The 15,360-nt window shown below is 40.1% G+C and overlaps 1 protein-coding gene across 1 annotated transcript in view; it reads right to left on the bottom strand.

Annotated features, from left to right (window-relative positions):
* The window catches only part of SLC18A2 (solute carrier family 18 member A2), a 43,930-nt gene that overhangs the window by 10,533 nt on the left and 18,037 nt on the right, over positions 1-15,360 (bottom strand). The window contains exons 3-9 of the mRNA XM_069099046.1: positions 11,666-11,724; positions 10,505-10,588; positions 9,751-9,843; positions 8,534-8,623; positions 8,401-8,444; positions 8,261-8,321; positions 3,363-3,458 (exon numbers count right to left, since the gene is read on the bottom strand). Of these exons, the coding sequence (XP_068955147.1) occupies positions 3,363-3,458; positions 8,261-8,321; positions 8,401-8,444; positions 8,534-8,623; positions 9,751-9,843; positions 10,505-10,588; positions 11,666-11,724 (527 nt within the window). The remainder of the gene's footprint in view (positions 1-3,362; positions 3,459-8,260; positions 8,322-8,400; positions 8,445-8,533; positions 8,624-9,750; positions 9,844-10,504; positions 10,589-11,665; positions 11,725-15,360) is intronic.

Here is a 15,360-nt window from a genome sequence, read left to right as displayed (position 1 = left end):
TTTTGGGCTCACTTTGAGAAGTGTTCTGTGATTTCATCAGATGAGACTCTGGGAAGCCATTGTTGAGAGCCCCCTGGCTTTGAAAAACCCAGATGTTGATGAAACCCAGATGTTGATTTGGTATGGATGTAATGGTTGGACAGTTTGGAAACTGTCTACCTGATCTGTTTCTCTGTCTTGATAATTCTGTCTGTATATTCTGAAGTTCGGGGTGCTAACCTTTTTCCCCTGAACTAGGTAAACAATACATATTTGACTAATTAAAGTAAGCTTGTTAACCCCCCCCAAAAAAGAATTATTTCCCCCCTATCCAACAAGATGCAATGGCCAAGTTAATATATGAAAGGCAGTGTGGTATATTGGGAAAAGAACTAGATTTAGAAAACCTATATCCAAGCCTCTATGCTTTCTTTTGCTTAATGTACTATAAACATGGACAAATCACTTTAGCTGTTCCTCATTTGCAAAATGAGATTGAGAGGTAGTGTAATGTAGTGGGTAGAAGCAGAGCTGACTTCAGCATCAAGAAAACCTGGATTCAGGGGCAGCTAGGTGGCACAGTGAATAGAGCACTGGCCCTGGAGTCAGGAGGACCTGGGTTTGGATCCAACCTCAGACACTTAACACGAAAAACTAGCCATGTGACCTTGGGCAAGTCCCTTAACCCCAATTGCCCTCCAAAAAGCAAAAAAAGAAGAAAACCTGGATTCTCTTACATAGCCTGATTGTCAACCTGCTTAAGTCACTGAATCTCTTAGTGCCCTGGGCAGCTCTCAGACTATAGATTGCAGAGGAAAAATCTGGTCTGTATCCGTAGCAAATTCCTCACCAAGAGCTCAATACACTGATGATATCATCCACCCCTAAAAAAAAAAATTGGAGGTGGAGGTGGGGATTAAAGTATTTTCAGAGTAGTTATTAGGGTCAGATGAGATGCTGTTATTCATAGCATTGTATTGATCTGATTATGAGTCAAATCATTAGCATCTATGTCATATGATCAGTATCTTAAAATGATAAAGACTATATGGAACTCAATATATTGGATTTAGTGTTAGAAAGTCCTAGGTTCAAATCCTGTGTCCTACATTTACTGCTAGTTTTGCTAAGTCACTTAAATTCTCTGTACTTCAGTTTCCTCATCTGTAAAATGAGTTACTTGCACTAGATAAGGTCTCTTACAGTTTAAGGTATATAATCTTTACATCCCCCCAATTCCAAGCACAATACTGGACACATATGTGTTTGCTGATTTTAATAGAACTGAAGAGCAGAAAAATTTAATGGGAGCTTAGCATGATGAGGACTGAGCTGAATAAAATGGCAAAGTGCAAGTCTTATAGAACCTGAAATGAATGAATCAAGACATTTCCCAAAGCCGTGCAGATAATAAATGAAGAAAGCAGATTTATTGGATTTGTTTCCTAATGGGGACTCTGGCTTTTCCTACATGGTGTTTTACAGACGTTTCTCGCCTATGCGTAGGTCCTTCCTTCTGCTTGCCTCACAGATTTGCATCTGGACATCTGTTAAGTTCCCTACATGGTCCTGTTCTTGATAAATTCAAGCAGCCCACCTGTTAGCCTGATGTCTAAACCAGACACCCCACTCCACCCCCACCTTTTTTTTCCTGAAGGCTTTAATACCTATTTTATTGAAAGTCCCAAGTAATAGCATGGAACTAGAGAAAGCAAGCCTGCCTGAGTAGCCAACAGCTGACTGGGATACATTCAATTAGTGAGGTTATTAAATCATTTAAGTGGAGTCGTCAGAAATATCCCCAAACCATTTCAACCCAGGAAGACTTTTAAGGCAAATCTACTGTAACTTGTGGTCTGTTTATAGAGGCCTGTCTGCTTGGACCATAGCCCACTTTTTCGGTCTTCTTTTGCAGGCCTACTGAAACCCACAAAACTGACATAGTTTATGAATATTTACAGGGCCTACTGAACAAGGCTGATTCAATGCCAAATTAGAGAAGTGTGATATGAGAGACAACACCCTCCTTGCCCACAAAATACCTCTCCTACTGGCCTAGAATTCCTGAAAGCATTACCAATAGGGTCATTCCTTTCATCCATTCCACATTCACTCAACAAATACTAAATGTCTTCTATAGAAGTCCATTGACCCCCTTCCCAAGGATTCATGGAAAGATTTCAGTGGGTTTCTGAATTTGGACAGGAAAAATATTACATCTTTTCTCTCACCTGCAATTAGCATTTCCTTCGATTATGAACATAGGCAATAAAACATTCTGAGAAGCAGTCTATAGGCTACAGTAGACTGCCAAAGCAGACCACAACACAAGAAAGGCTTAAAGGTCTTGGTCCACTTTGTGCAAAGGGCTATATTTCTTCGGATTGAAGCCCTGAAGATCACTTCTTAAATTGAAAAACTCCTTTACAGACATGATCTCTTTGATATTCAGAACAACTCTGTGAGTTGGAAAGGGTGAGAATTATTAGTTTTATTTCACTCATGAAGAAACTGAGGTTCTGTGAATTTAAGCCACTTGCCTAAGGTCACATAGCCTGGACCAGAACACTGGACTCTTCCTGCCTTTTGATCTAGTGTTCTTTACATCATATCAGGAAGCCTCTAATATCTATCAGAGAAATTTAAATCTGAAGGGGACTTTATAGTTTATCTAATCCAACCCCCTTATTTGTTGCTGTTGAGTTGTTCCAGTTGTCCACATCTGGGGTTTTCTTGGCAAAGATACTGGAGTGGTTTGCCATTTCCTTCTCCAGCCCATTTTACAGATGAGGAAACTGAGGCAAATTGGGTTAAGTAATTTGCCCAGGGTCACACAGTTAGTACCCACCTGGTTGAACTCAAGTTTTCCTAACTTCAGGCCCAGTGCTCTATCCACTGTACCACCTAGCTGCCCCTTATTTTACAGATGAGGAAATGGAAGTCCCCTGGAATTGACCAGAGATTGAACTGCTAATTAGTGGCAGAATCGGGTTTTCAACCCAGGTCTTCTGATTTTTAAAAATGGAATGGACTGTCTTCCCACCAACCCCTGGGTGCCATCATGGCCTTGGAGGTCTTCAAGCAGAGGCTAGGTGGCCAGTTTTCAGGTAACTTCAGAAACGTAGAGAAAATGTTGACTCAGTCATTTGTTGTGTGAGCTTCTGGCATTTCTAGTTCAAATCTAGCTCCTCCAGACAAGATCTGGAATGAGCAGAGGGAGCCCTGAGCAGGTAAATACCACAAACCCTCTTGCTTACATAAGCCTTTGCTTCCTGAGGTACCAGATAAAAGCAATCAGCTTGTCATTTTCATGCAAGGAACTCTGCACGACTACCCCAAAGGAAGGAGCCTTAGGAATGGAAAAGCCCACTCTGATACGTTACCCAGCTGCCATTTTCTGGAACACATGGTCTCCATCATCCAGATCGGTAATGCTGGCTCAAGCATTGCAATAGCCATGTTTGCAAAGCAGATCGACCCTTGAATAAAGAAGAGAGTTTGTTTTCATTTGGACTCTGGGATCTCTACTTAACTCTCCTTCACCCCTTCATTTAATAAACTTTTATTAAATACCTGTTACTGTACTGGAAAGATAGAAAAAGGTAAGACAATTAATACCTCCAAGGAACTTCCAATCTAATATGTGTGAAAAGACATAAACACATAATTATAGTTCAAATAGAATATGATCACTATGCAAAATACACATAAATACACATAAAATGTTCTGTGATCAGATGAGAAAAACACCACTTCCAGATGGGTATCTTCTTGTTCCTAGACTTTCTACCATCCATCTAATGCATCATCCTGATACTTAAGAACCTTCAGTGATTCCCCTTGGGCCTACAGAGCAAAACATAACCTCCTGATTCTTGCATTCAAGGCCTTCCACAATCTGGCTCCAACTGACTTTCTTCATGGTTCCCCCAAAATATGCTTTCAGTCATCTCTCATCCTGACCTTGCCTTTCTCCATGCCTTTAGACAGTTTCCTAATCTCTGTTGGAGTTTTCCTCTTCCTCTGAGACCTAACTCAGATTCTACCTCCCCTATGAAGCTTTCCTATCCTTTGCCCGAGTCTTCCCTTTGCACTTATCCCATGGTGCTTTGCATCACGATTGTTCATGTACATATCTTTTTTCCTCTCTAGATGATAAGGCCCTTGAGAGCAGGGTCTATTTGATATATATTTTAATATCTCTGCAGCTAACGGTGTGCATACTAGGTGATTTACAAATATTTACTGAACTGAATTGAGATGGTATGTAAGCTGTGTTGAAAGGTTCAGTCTTTCTGAATAAGACTGTCTTCAAACAGATTCAGAGCCATCAGATCAAATTCCTTTTTTCCTGCACTATTCGGAGAAAGAAATAATTAAAATGCTATCAGACAAAATGACATAGAGAACAGAAAACCAGCCTCAGAGTCAGGAAGACCTGTGTTCAAAACCTGCCTCTGTCCCATACTGACTGTGTGACCCTGGGTAAGTCACAGAGTCGTCTGTGCTATAGACAATACTCTATTGATTCAAAGTTGCAGATGAGATGATAATGTGCACTTAGAGGAAATTGCATCACCACCTGGGAGTTCTCTTTACCAACGACATCACAATTCTCATGCTTATCCTTGTGCCCTAAGATGACTCCAAAATCTCTTTTTTTTCTTTAAAGCAATGTCCAGGGTGATCAGTATAATGCAGATCAATCCCCTCTGCTAATCCTGGAAGAAGAATCAATCAATCAACTGACAAACATTTATTAAGAGCCTACTATGTGCCAGGCACTATGCTGAACAAGGGGGATACAAAAAGAAACAAAAGACAGTGTCTGCCCTCAGGGAGCTTACGATCTAACAGAAGGAAAGACATCAGATTGACAGCTCACCTACAGTTCTGGTGACTCTAAGATAAAAAAAAACTCCTAGTATTTTGAGTAGAGCCCCTATGGGAGGTTGTTGGGCAAATACAGAATAAAGTTATGATGAATAAAAATAATCTAAATAGTAAGTACTTTGAAATTCTAATTCTTTGAAAAAAAAATGAATCTATTAAGTCTCTATGGCAACCCTCAGGGAATCAAAATATTCAATTAACCAGAACACCCCATTTATTCTCTAATCATTTGGAGCAAATAAGAGCTTCCTGTACCATTCTTTGAACCTAATTAGAGGGGCAAAGAATATTGATTGCATCAGGCAGCACTACCATCCACCCTCTGTAGACTAGACTTCAGTTCTCATAGAACCAATTCAGTAAAGATTACAGTATTTACATAATGAAGAAAGCAAAGGATTTTGTCATTCTTGTGACATTTAAAGGCCATCTGTACAAACAATGCTCAAATATAAAAATACAAATGTATCTCTCTTCCTTTGACCACATGGAAACTGCAGTACCTGGAACTGTCAATAGTTTGACATTTAGTGTTGATTACCTTTTTTTTCTTCCTGTGGCTGGAAGAAAGGGGCAAATAATGTACAAGACCCAGAGCACAAAAGCAGAAAGGTAACAGCTTCCCCAGCAACTGCTCAAGGTGTCCCCTTTCTGCCTGGAGGTGTGCCCGCATCTGTTGTTCCAACCTCAGTTATAGTGCACTGTGCCTAGCAAGGAGTTTCCATGTTACATAAAGTATTTATTGGACTGCTGTCTTCACTGTCTGTGACTCCTGTGAGAAATGCAAATAATCCGTAGCCCTGTTTCACAGATGAAAAAACCAAGGTCCAGGAAACTTCCCTAATGTCCCCAGAATATGTCTGTGGATAAATAAGGAAGAAGCATTGTAGCTGCCGGTTATCCCACAGAATAATCATTGTAATTAGCCCTCGTTCATGAAAATCATCATAAAAGCAAAGCCTTACTTCATATGTAATTAGTTTAAGGAACTCATTATCCACAAGAAGTGGTAATGACAGGAGACTAAATGAATTTTAAAAGGATTTGGACTAATGTATAAATAGCAGATCTAGGAGTGGCTACTGAGAAACTGGACAGTGCTTCAAGGTTGATGTCAGGGAAGATAACCAGGTGGGATGGGAGGGAACACTGACCTGATGTAGTAGGAGAGATTACATTAGACATCTAGTCAGTTCTTAGCTAAAGCATGAATTCTCTCTGGGCTTTGATATGTGATCACTCAGCACAATCTGAAGTCTTTCTGTGAAAGGGAGCTCATGACCACCCAAGGCAATCATTTCATTTTTTAATAGCTCTAATTATCAGTAAGTTTTTTCTTATAGTAAGTCTAAATCTGTTTTCTCATAATTTCTTTTTTTTTTTTGGAGGGGGGAAGGCAAAGCAATTGGGGCTAAGTGACTTGCCCAAGGTCACATGGCTAGTAAGTGTTAAGTGTCTGAGGTCGGGTTTGAACTCAGGTCCTCCTGACTCCAGGGCCAGTGCTCTATTCACTCCTCCACCTAGTCGCCCCCTCCCTATAATTTCTATCTGCTAGCCCCACTTCTTCCTATAAAAGATAATCAACCTTATCGACCTTTTTTTTTTTTTGTCATAACTGGTACCAATAGAGAGAAACCAACTTTCAGCCACAGGAAAATATGAACAAGAAAGATCTTTGGTGAAAAACTACTTAAGCCAATACTATTTGCAGGAGTCATAAAATCCCCTAGGTTTTTTGTTTTGGTTTGGTTTGGTTTTTTTAAGTCTTCTTGTTTCAGAGACATAAGGAAGCAACCTAATTTAACCAGAGTCTACCTTTAAAAAAAAAAGTCAGTCTTCCTGTTGTTTCTCAGGTATTTTATTTTCCTTAGAATATCACTCCTCTCACCATACCATTCAGTACTTTCAAGGGCTGTTGTGTGCCTTGATTCAAATATGCCAAGATGAATTAGACTGACAGGCTAAAAGGTCTGCAGTTAGACTTACTGCTCGTTTCCAGAGAATTCCAGAGATAGCAATGGCCTTTGACATGCAGGTACTACATTCCATATTCAGCAAAATGTGTGTGTGTGTGTATGTGTGTATCTGAAGCCCTCCTATAACTTTGAATAGTTGCAGTTACACATTTGTGAGATACCTTAGTCAGAAAACAGATAATCTGAGATAAATTTCAGAGGCTATTTAGTGTAGAAAATTTTTATGATACATGGTTATCTATGTACACATACATACATATAAAATACACCCACACCCTTTTTTTTGCCAGACCCATGATTTCATGAGTTTAGGAATTTCCACTGGAGAAATTCTATCTCCCAAGGCAACACCTGCTTTGCAGTTTACAGTTTTAGGGGATTGCTTAGTAAACTGAGGCAAGTTAAGTGACTTGCTTAAGATCACACAGCCAGTATGTGTGAGAGGAAGGATTAGAATCCAAGTCTTCCTCATTCCTAGTCTAGTTCTTTATCCATTACAGCATAATCCAAACTTCACAGAACAATTCCCTTTAGTAAAAGGATTTGTTCTGTAAAACTTGGACTCAGTCAAGAGGCTTCACCCAAGGACCTAAAAGGCCACAAGTGGCCTCAAGGCTCCAGGGTCCTCACCCCTGCATTATACCATTAGCTGTCTCTTCCTCTTCCTTTTCACCTCTCCCTATAGCTCTATCTCTGTCTGTTTGTGTCCATCTATCTGTCAACATATATATGGTTTTCCAAAAGTCTTAGTACCATGTAAAACTATTAAAACTTGTATATATGTATACATAATGCATATAATACATACATACACATATATGTGTGCATATGTAGGAGTATGCATATACATATTATCTTTCCCCCCTTTCTCTTTCTGTCCCTCTCTCTCTCCCTCTGTCTCCCTCTCTCTTTCTGTCTCTCTGTGTCTCTCTCCCTTTCTCTCCCTCTGTCTCTCCCTTTCTCTCTCCTTCTCTCTTTCTGACCCTATCTCTCTCTCTCTTTCTCTCTATCTCTCTATCTCTCTTTCTGCCTCTGTCTGTCTGTCTCTCCATATATGGTTAGGGAAACTGATGCAGTTAATGGAACGACTGATGCAGAAACTGCTTCCAAGGATAGATACTGATCTGCTTTAGTAGCTTGGCATCTTAGTATTGCTTGGGGTCCTTCAGAGATCATGTGGCTTGGCCGTAGTTATGCAGCTATGATCTTTGTGTCAACAGCAGGACTTTAAAGTGGGTCTTCCTGACTTCAAAGATGTCCCTCAGACTGTGAAGCTGCTTTTTCTGGATAACACACACACGTGCACACACACACACACACACACACAGAGGCACCCACGCATGCACATATGAAGCTTTTTTGTAAAATACACTTTTAGTAAGGAGGAGAATCCTTCTGAAAACACTACCTACCTGCAGCGATTAAGATGTAGGGATCCTTCAGCAGGGTGACTAGCGAGGTTCCTTTCTGACTCTGCCAAAGAGAGAAATCAGGGTTAACAGAAGGCACATTCCCAGTATGTCAGTAAAGATGCTGTTGGAGCACTACTTACTTCTGGTTGAACCCTGGATGGTTGGAGAATCAACAGTTGAATAGCTGCAAAGAAAAAAAAGACCAAGAACATCTTCAGAAAGTAAGCTCTGAAGATCCTAATCCCTGCCATTCTTGCTGTTGTCTCTACTAACCTCCATCCAGCAGAGTTAAGGCAGCCAGGACCAGGAAAGGAGCAGTCTTCCCCACAAATTCGTACATCACACTCCCAAAGGGTGGCCCCACTAGGAGAAAGAGAAAGAAGAAAGGGAAGATTCCTAGTCTCCATGGACTGACTTAGCCGGGATTGCCACAGAATGGCCCCATTTGTTTCGTAAGTTTAAATTGTCCTAGTAATTGATTTTTTTCTGGGGATCAGATTGACACGGGCAAAAACTGTAAACATTCTTTTAAAGCCTAACCTTGAAAGGGATGATCAGTCAGAGAGAATCAGAATCAGACCTATTAGACTAGGTCTTTAGACTTGAAAAAGCATCTTCTGTGAGCTCAAGGGGATATGTGAAGGAAAACATAATTCACTTAGAAATCGACAAGGGCATACCTTTTAGGTTTCTAAACTCAAAGGAAAAGAGCAAAGAGTAAAGACATTGAAATCCTGAATCTCCCATTCATAGAAGCCAGCAAGTGATAAGATCATAGACACAGACAGACAGATAGACACACATACACACACTTCCCCATCGCCTCCACCCAGATACTATCAAACCCCTTCCAGATGAGGATGGGTCAAGGAAGAGGAATAAGAACTATACTGTCAATATGAGCTACATTTTCTGGGTCACACCAGTCAGTTCTTGTTATGGGGAAATCTCATTCTCTTTCTCTTTATAAGGAAATCAGAGTTAGCTTGCTAGCCTTATTGCTAAGCAATAAAGGGAAGACTCAAAAGATGTACTGCGACTCAAAGAAGCAATACTTTATTTTCCTGGTGGACCCTCTCTCTACTTGCTGATGGAAACCCATTTCCCAATCAACCAGGAAAGGAAAATTCTCTCCTTGAGCTCCACTTTATAGCCTAATCCTTTCCCCCTATTTTCTGTCCTTCAGCCTCCATATGTCCAGTATATCTTCTGGGGAAACTCATCTCTAGATTCAACATTAACAACATATCCAGCCTTTGATTTCACTTTGGTCCAGGAATCATGCACTCAGGGGTTGTGTAACCAGCTAAGCCCTGGTCCACTGACTCTTCCCTGGGAGAAGGTTAGGGGGAAAGGATCATGCCTCTAGTGAAACTGATTAAGGCAGCTCCATGATTAACAGAGGAAGAGAGAAGGAAAGAACAGCTCCATTCAGGCCATTCAAGCAATCATTTTCCCCTAGGTCATTTAAATATTTTAGTTTTACCAACCTAGCACTCCCAAAGCCAGTCCTCCCAAGGCAATTCCCATGGCATTGCCTCTTTCTTCATCATCCGTGTAAACGCTGGCCAGCATACCCATCCCTAAATAAAATTTTTTAAAAATCAATGCAATGTAATAAAGGGAATTATTGTCTTCTTTAGTCAACATGCTCTGTGTGTATCAACTTTGCCTTTCTCTGTATCCCCAGCACCCCATGAAGTGCCTGGTATATAGTAAGTGCTTAATAAATAATTTTTGATTCATTGGTTGATTTACCGATCTGGTACATTTCAATAGAATAAGGTAGAGCACCATGCTGAGAGTCAGAGGAACTGAGTTTGAATCATGGCTTTGTCAATTTCTACCCATGTGACCTTTCTGTAAAATGAAGGGGTTGGCCTAGATGACCTCCAAAGTCAACAAGAATTTATTAAGGGTTTACTATGTGCCAAGCATAGCACTAAGTCCCCTGCCAACTTCACGTCTTTGATCCTGAATCCTGGTTTTCTCTCTATATGCTGATGTTAGACAAGACCTGAGGCCTTTGAGAAACCGTCAAGATCGAACAGCATTCCTGGCACCCTGTCAGACAGGTTAGGCCTTAGACACCTTGTAACTAATGTCACAGTCAATTGGATTGTTCCTCACTAATTAAATAAGTCAGCAGAAAGAAGGGACATTATTGTCACTGAGGGAGGGTAGGAGGAGGGGTTTGAACACACATTGTAGTTCGTTGAATGAAGAAGACGTTTGCATACTCACCAGCTACAGAGGAGCAAGAAGAACCCACTCCTTGCAAGGATCTTGCTATGAGGAGTAAGGTGTAACTCCCAGAAAAAGCAAACACTACCAAGAGAGCAGAGGGGAGACACCGAATCAACCAATTAAAATCTCATTGCGGTGGGAATTAAAACATTCTAAATTGGGATAATTTCTCAAAGTACTGAATAAACATGACAGTGGTCATGCTTGGTGCTAATAATAAAACACTGTGTTGCTTGTATTTTCTTCTGCAATTGCTAAGTCTACGTAGAACATGGGTTCTTACCTGGAGTGTGTGAATCTTCTTAAAAAATATGTTGATAACTATTTCAATATAATGGGTTTCTTTTAGAATCCTACGTATGTTATTTTATGCCTTAAAAACATTCTGAGAAAGGGTCCTTAGGCTTCACCAGATTGCCAAAGGGATCCATCACACACCCAGAAGGGGCACAACGGGGATATCAAGCACCAGCTGAAGTCCTTCCCCTCAAACCTCACCCATGGATACTTACAAAGGGGTAAGGAATACACCGAGCTGCAACTGGAGGATTCAGTCATATCCTCTGTGGTGCCAACGTTTCTAAAGTAGTAATACATTCTCTGATAATATTAACTCATATTTACTTAGTGTTTGCAAAACACATTTCCTCCCCATGACAACCCTGTGAGACAGGTGGTATTAGTCTTCTGATCTCCGATTTCATATAGACAAGAATCCTTAATTACAAAGAGGTGAAATGTCTCACCATGATCACACAGTTAATAAGTGATAGAAGTGGGATTAGAACTCAGGTCTCCTGATCCTAAGCCCAACATGTTTTCTGGAATAACATTTTATATCCTAAGACAGTTGGCTGCCCAGGAACTCTTCTTCTATGGAATCAGTGAGTGTTTGGGGAATAGAATTCCTTTATTATACTCCATTCTTCGGAGTTCCCTGTTACTGATTGGCATGAAGCCACCTATCGATGGTATAAGAGCCAATTAAAACCGTCTCTGGATGATCTGATGCTAGTTAACAACTCAATGAGTGAGGGATGGAAAGAAACTGGAATAGTCATCTATTTCTGGGGTCCCTGCTTGTATAGAATCCCTGCCTCTAGCCTAGTCTCTGATGTATAACACCCCAATCCTGCATACAAATAAACATGTACTTACTGATGGTGGACACAAACATTATACAGAATCCTGCAAACATCGGGATCTGGTAGCCTATTCTGTAAAACAAAACCAACAGAAACATGTCAGGGCTGCCCTCAACTGTGCTCTTATATTGTGGGGAGGAAGGGAAGAGAAGAAGAAGGAATTAATTCTTGACTATGTTTAAAGCATTTGATTCATTAAAGCAAAATGTAGACATTAAAAGCTCATTTCTAACGAGGATGTATTAAAATTATACAAGTTTCCTTGATAGATGCAACCTATCCATTCTCTCTAGTTGATTTTTTTTTTGGGGGGGGGATAAAGGGAAGGGAAAAGTATTTGGTCAGTAACATACCTGTTACTTCCCATCTGACCTTTCCATGTTTAACTGTCTTCTTGTATAAATTCATTCATATGTGGCTAATGTTCTTAGGCATAAATATAAAGGCAATGTTTGTTCTGGTAGAATGTAACCTTGCTGATGATAAGAACTGTTTTCTTTTTTGCCTTTGTATTTCAATGCCTGACAACATAACAGGTGCTTAATAACATTTTTTCTTTATGGAAGTCCATCAAATGGGGAATGGGTAACCATTCTGGTACTTGAGTATAATGAAATACTACTATTTCAAAAGAAATAAGACATGAAAAATTCAGAGAAATGTGGAAAGACACATATGAACTAATACAGAATAAAGTAAGAAAACAGTATATACGACGACAACGATGTTACTAGAAAGAACTTAAGCATCTTAAAAAGCAGAAGTCAATATACATAATGAGTACAATGGTGATAGAGCATAGATATATAAAACAGAAACAAAATGACTATAATGGTGCTATTAGAAAGAATGTAACAATATTTTTTTTAAAACCCTGAAATATGTTCAATTGTAAGAACCGAGTTTGTTTCTAAAGAAGAGATGAGAAATTGATCATCCCTCCCTTTATCTTCTATGAAAGTACATATTAGAAAAAACAGTAGATTAAGAATCAGAAAACCACCTATGTTCTTGTCCAAGTTCTGTTACCAACAAATGGGAGACTTTGGGCAAATCATTTCTTTGGGTCTCAGTTTCCTCATCTGTCAAATGAGTGGGTTCAACTGTATGATGTATGAGGTGTCTTCCAGTTCTGATACTGTGATGATGATTCCAACTTTACAGATGAGGAAACTGAGGAAGGAACAGTTGAATGATTTATGATATGAGTCCAACATATTTCCCATTATACCAAGTTTCCTCTTAATCCTATTCTTTACTATTCTGCATGTACCCCAAAAAGACTATCAAAAATACAAATGCATTGTCACAATTACTCAATGGTTCCCTGGCAGGCCCCAGAAAGTACATGTACCTTTGTTTTTATAATGACACGCTCAGATATTTGTGTGTGTGACACACATGTGCATGTATGTGTTATGTTTATGTAATGCACAATGGTGCTATTTATTTGATGCACAAAAAAACATATGACCAAGCATTATTTCTCATTTTGTCTATATCCTGATCACAGTGTTTTGCCCCGAGTAGATGCTTAATAAGCATTTACCATGGACTTCTAGATAGAAGGAACCTTGGAAGACCATCAAGTCAGATAAAGAAGTTGGAGCGCAGCAAGGTTAAGTAACTTGCCCAGAGTCCCAAGGCTCACAAGTGTATGAGGCAGGATTTGAACCCAGCTCTTCCTGACTTAAAGCACAGTGCCCTATACACTACTTTGTTGCCTCTCTGCTCCTTAAAGGAATCAACCATGTAAAGTAGAGGAATATATTTCTCTTGGCTATTTAGATGTTGTTTTGCATTGTGGTTATGTGTGTGTCAAAGTGCCCATTGTGTGACCCATGATACCCCTCCTTTACTAAGTCTGTTCCTTGTACTACTTGGCATTTCCCTTTAACTGCTTGCCACCTCCCTTCTCTGCTCACCAATATGCTACCCATTCTTTAAGGTCCAATTCAAATTATACCAGCTTCATTCAATAAAGCCTTCACTCTTCCCCACCAACTAACTACAAGTGATCCCCCAAGCCCATCTGCTTTCAGAGGACTCTGTGTCTCCTCTTACTTAGCATAAACTCATTTGTCATAGCTGTGCACAGTCTTATCTCCCTTACTGGACAGTAAACTCCTTGAGGGCAGAGTTGATAGCTTCCTTATCTTTGAAGTTCCAAGAAGAGGCTTTGCCTATAGTTAATGTTTAACAAATTTTTATTGAATTTAATTCCCCTTGGGATGCTACCCTGAACTTTCAAATGGCAACTTGGCTTTACCGAATTTAGGAGGCAATGTGGTACAAAGAATTTGGAGTCAGAGGGTCTGGATTAAAATCTCAGCTTTGTTGTCTACTACCTGTGTGACCTTGGGGAAGTCTTTTCAATTCCCTGGGCCTTTATTTTACCGTCTGTAAAATTAGGGGGTTGAACTAGATTATCTCCAAGGTTTCCCTCCCCCCCCTCCAAGTCTGCAATCCTATCATTGGACTGAATTTCTCTGTTCCATGTTTTACATTTTTACCTCTCTCTCTCTCTCTCTCTCTCTCTCTCTCTCTCTCTCTCTCTCTCTCTCTGTCTCTCTCTCTGTCTCTCTCTGTCTCTCTCTCTGTCTCTCTCTGTCTCTCTCTCTGTCTCTGTCTCTCTCTGTCTCTCTCTCTCTCTCTCTCTCTGTCTCTCTCTCTCTCTCTGTCTGTCTCTCTCTCTCTCTGTCTTTCTCTCTCTCTCTCTCTGTCTCTCTCTCTGTCTGTCTCTCTGTGTCTCTCTCTTCCTTCTGTCCCCAATAGCCCAGCTTGATTTTTTTTAACTAGGTAAAGAAGCCATTCTCTGCCTCATTTCTTACCTAATCTTAATCACTGAAAAGGCATTGCCTCAATCAAACATAAGCCTGTTAAAGATCTTAGCTTAAAAAGACCAATGTCTCCCACTGCATCCAGGGCCGTCTCCAGTCATACTGATCCATACCTGGCCACTGGACCCAGATAGCTCCAGAAAGAAAGTGAGGTTGATGACTTTACACAGCCCTCCCTTGCTTAAATTCAATTCACTTGCATGTCATGACACACCTCCCTAATGTTCTGGTCCTCTTCAAGGACAAAGGACAAACAACAGCAACTCCTATAGCCAGAGGCAGAGCAGACCTCAGAACTGACACGCTGTGGGATGGAGGTGAAAAGAACAAAGGAAGTAGGATATATCCCTTCATTCTAATGGACAGGGCAACTCTTCTAGAAGCCAGCTGTAACCTGGAGATTAAATTTTTTTTAAGCCTTGTCTTTTTCCATGGATTCAATTAAATTTAGCAAATATGTATGGAATATATCATGAAAAAATAATAAAATTCATCTGTAGGAATAAAAGGTCAAGACTCTCAAGGGAAATAATGAAAAATGAGAAAGTAGGGAGCCTAGCAATATCAGATCTCAAACTATATTAGAAAGTAGTAATCATCAAAATGATTTGGTACTGGTTAGGACACAGATGTGTCAATCAGTGGCACAGATTAGGCCTGCCCTACAAGGGTCACACTCGGGGTCTAACAAAAACTGCTGTGACAACTAGGAAGCAATCTGGTAGAAACTAGTTATAGATCAACCAGTGTCTCGTGCCACACACCAAGATAAGGTCCAAATTGCTACATGACATAGACATAAAATATGATTTTATAAATAAATTAGAGGAGCAAGGAAGAAATTACCTGTCAGATCTATGGATGGGAG

Source organism: Petaurus breviceps, unplaced genomic scaffold (assembly GCF_028583685.1).
Source record: "Petaurus breviceps papuanus isolate PSGF00001 unplaced genomic scaffold, PetGlider_PUasm1.0 37, whole genome shotgun sequence".
NCBI classification, from domain to species: domain Eukaryota; kingdom Metazoa; phylum Chordata; class Mammalia; order Diprotodontia; family Petauridae; genus Petaurus; species Petaurus breviceps.
This window is presented reverse-complemented; position numbering and strand designations above follow the sequence as displayed.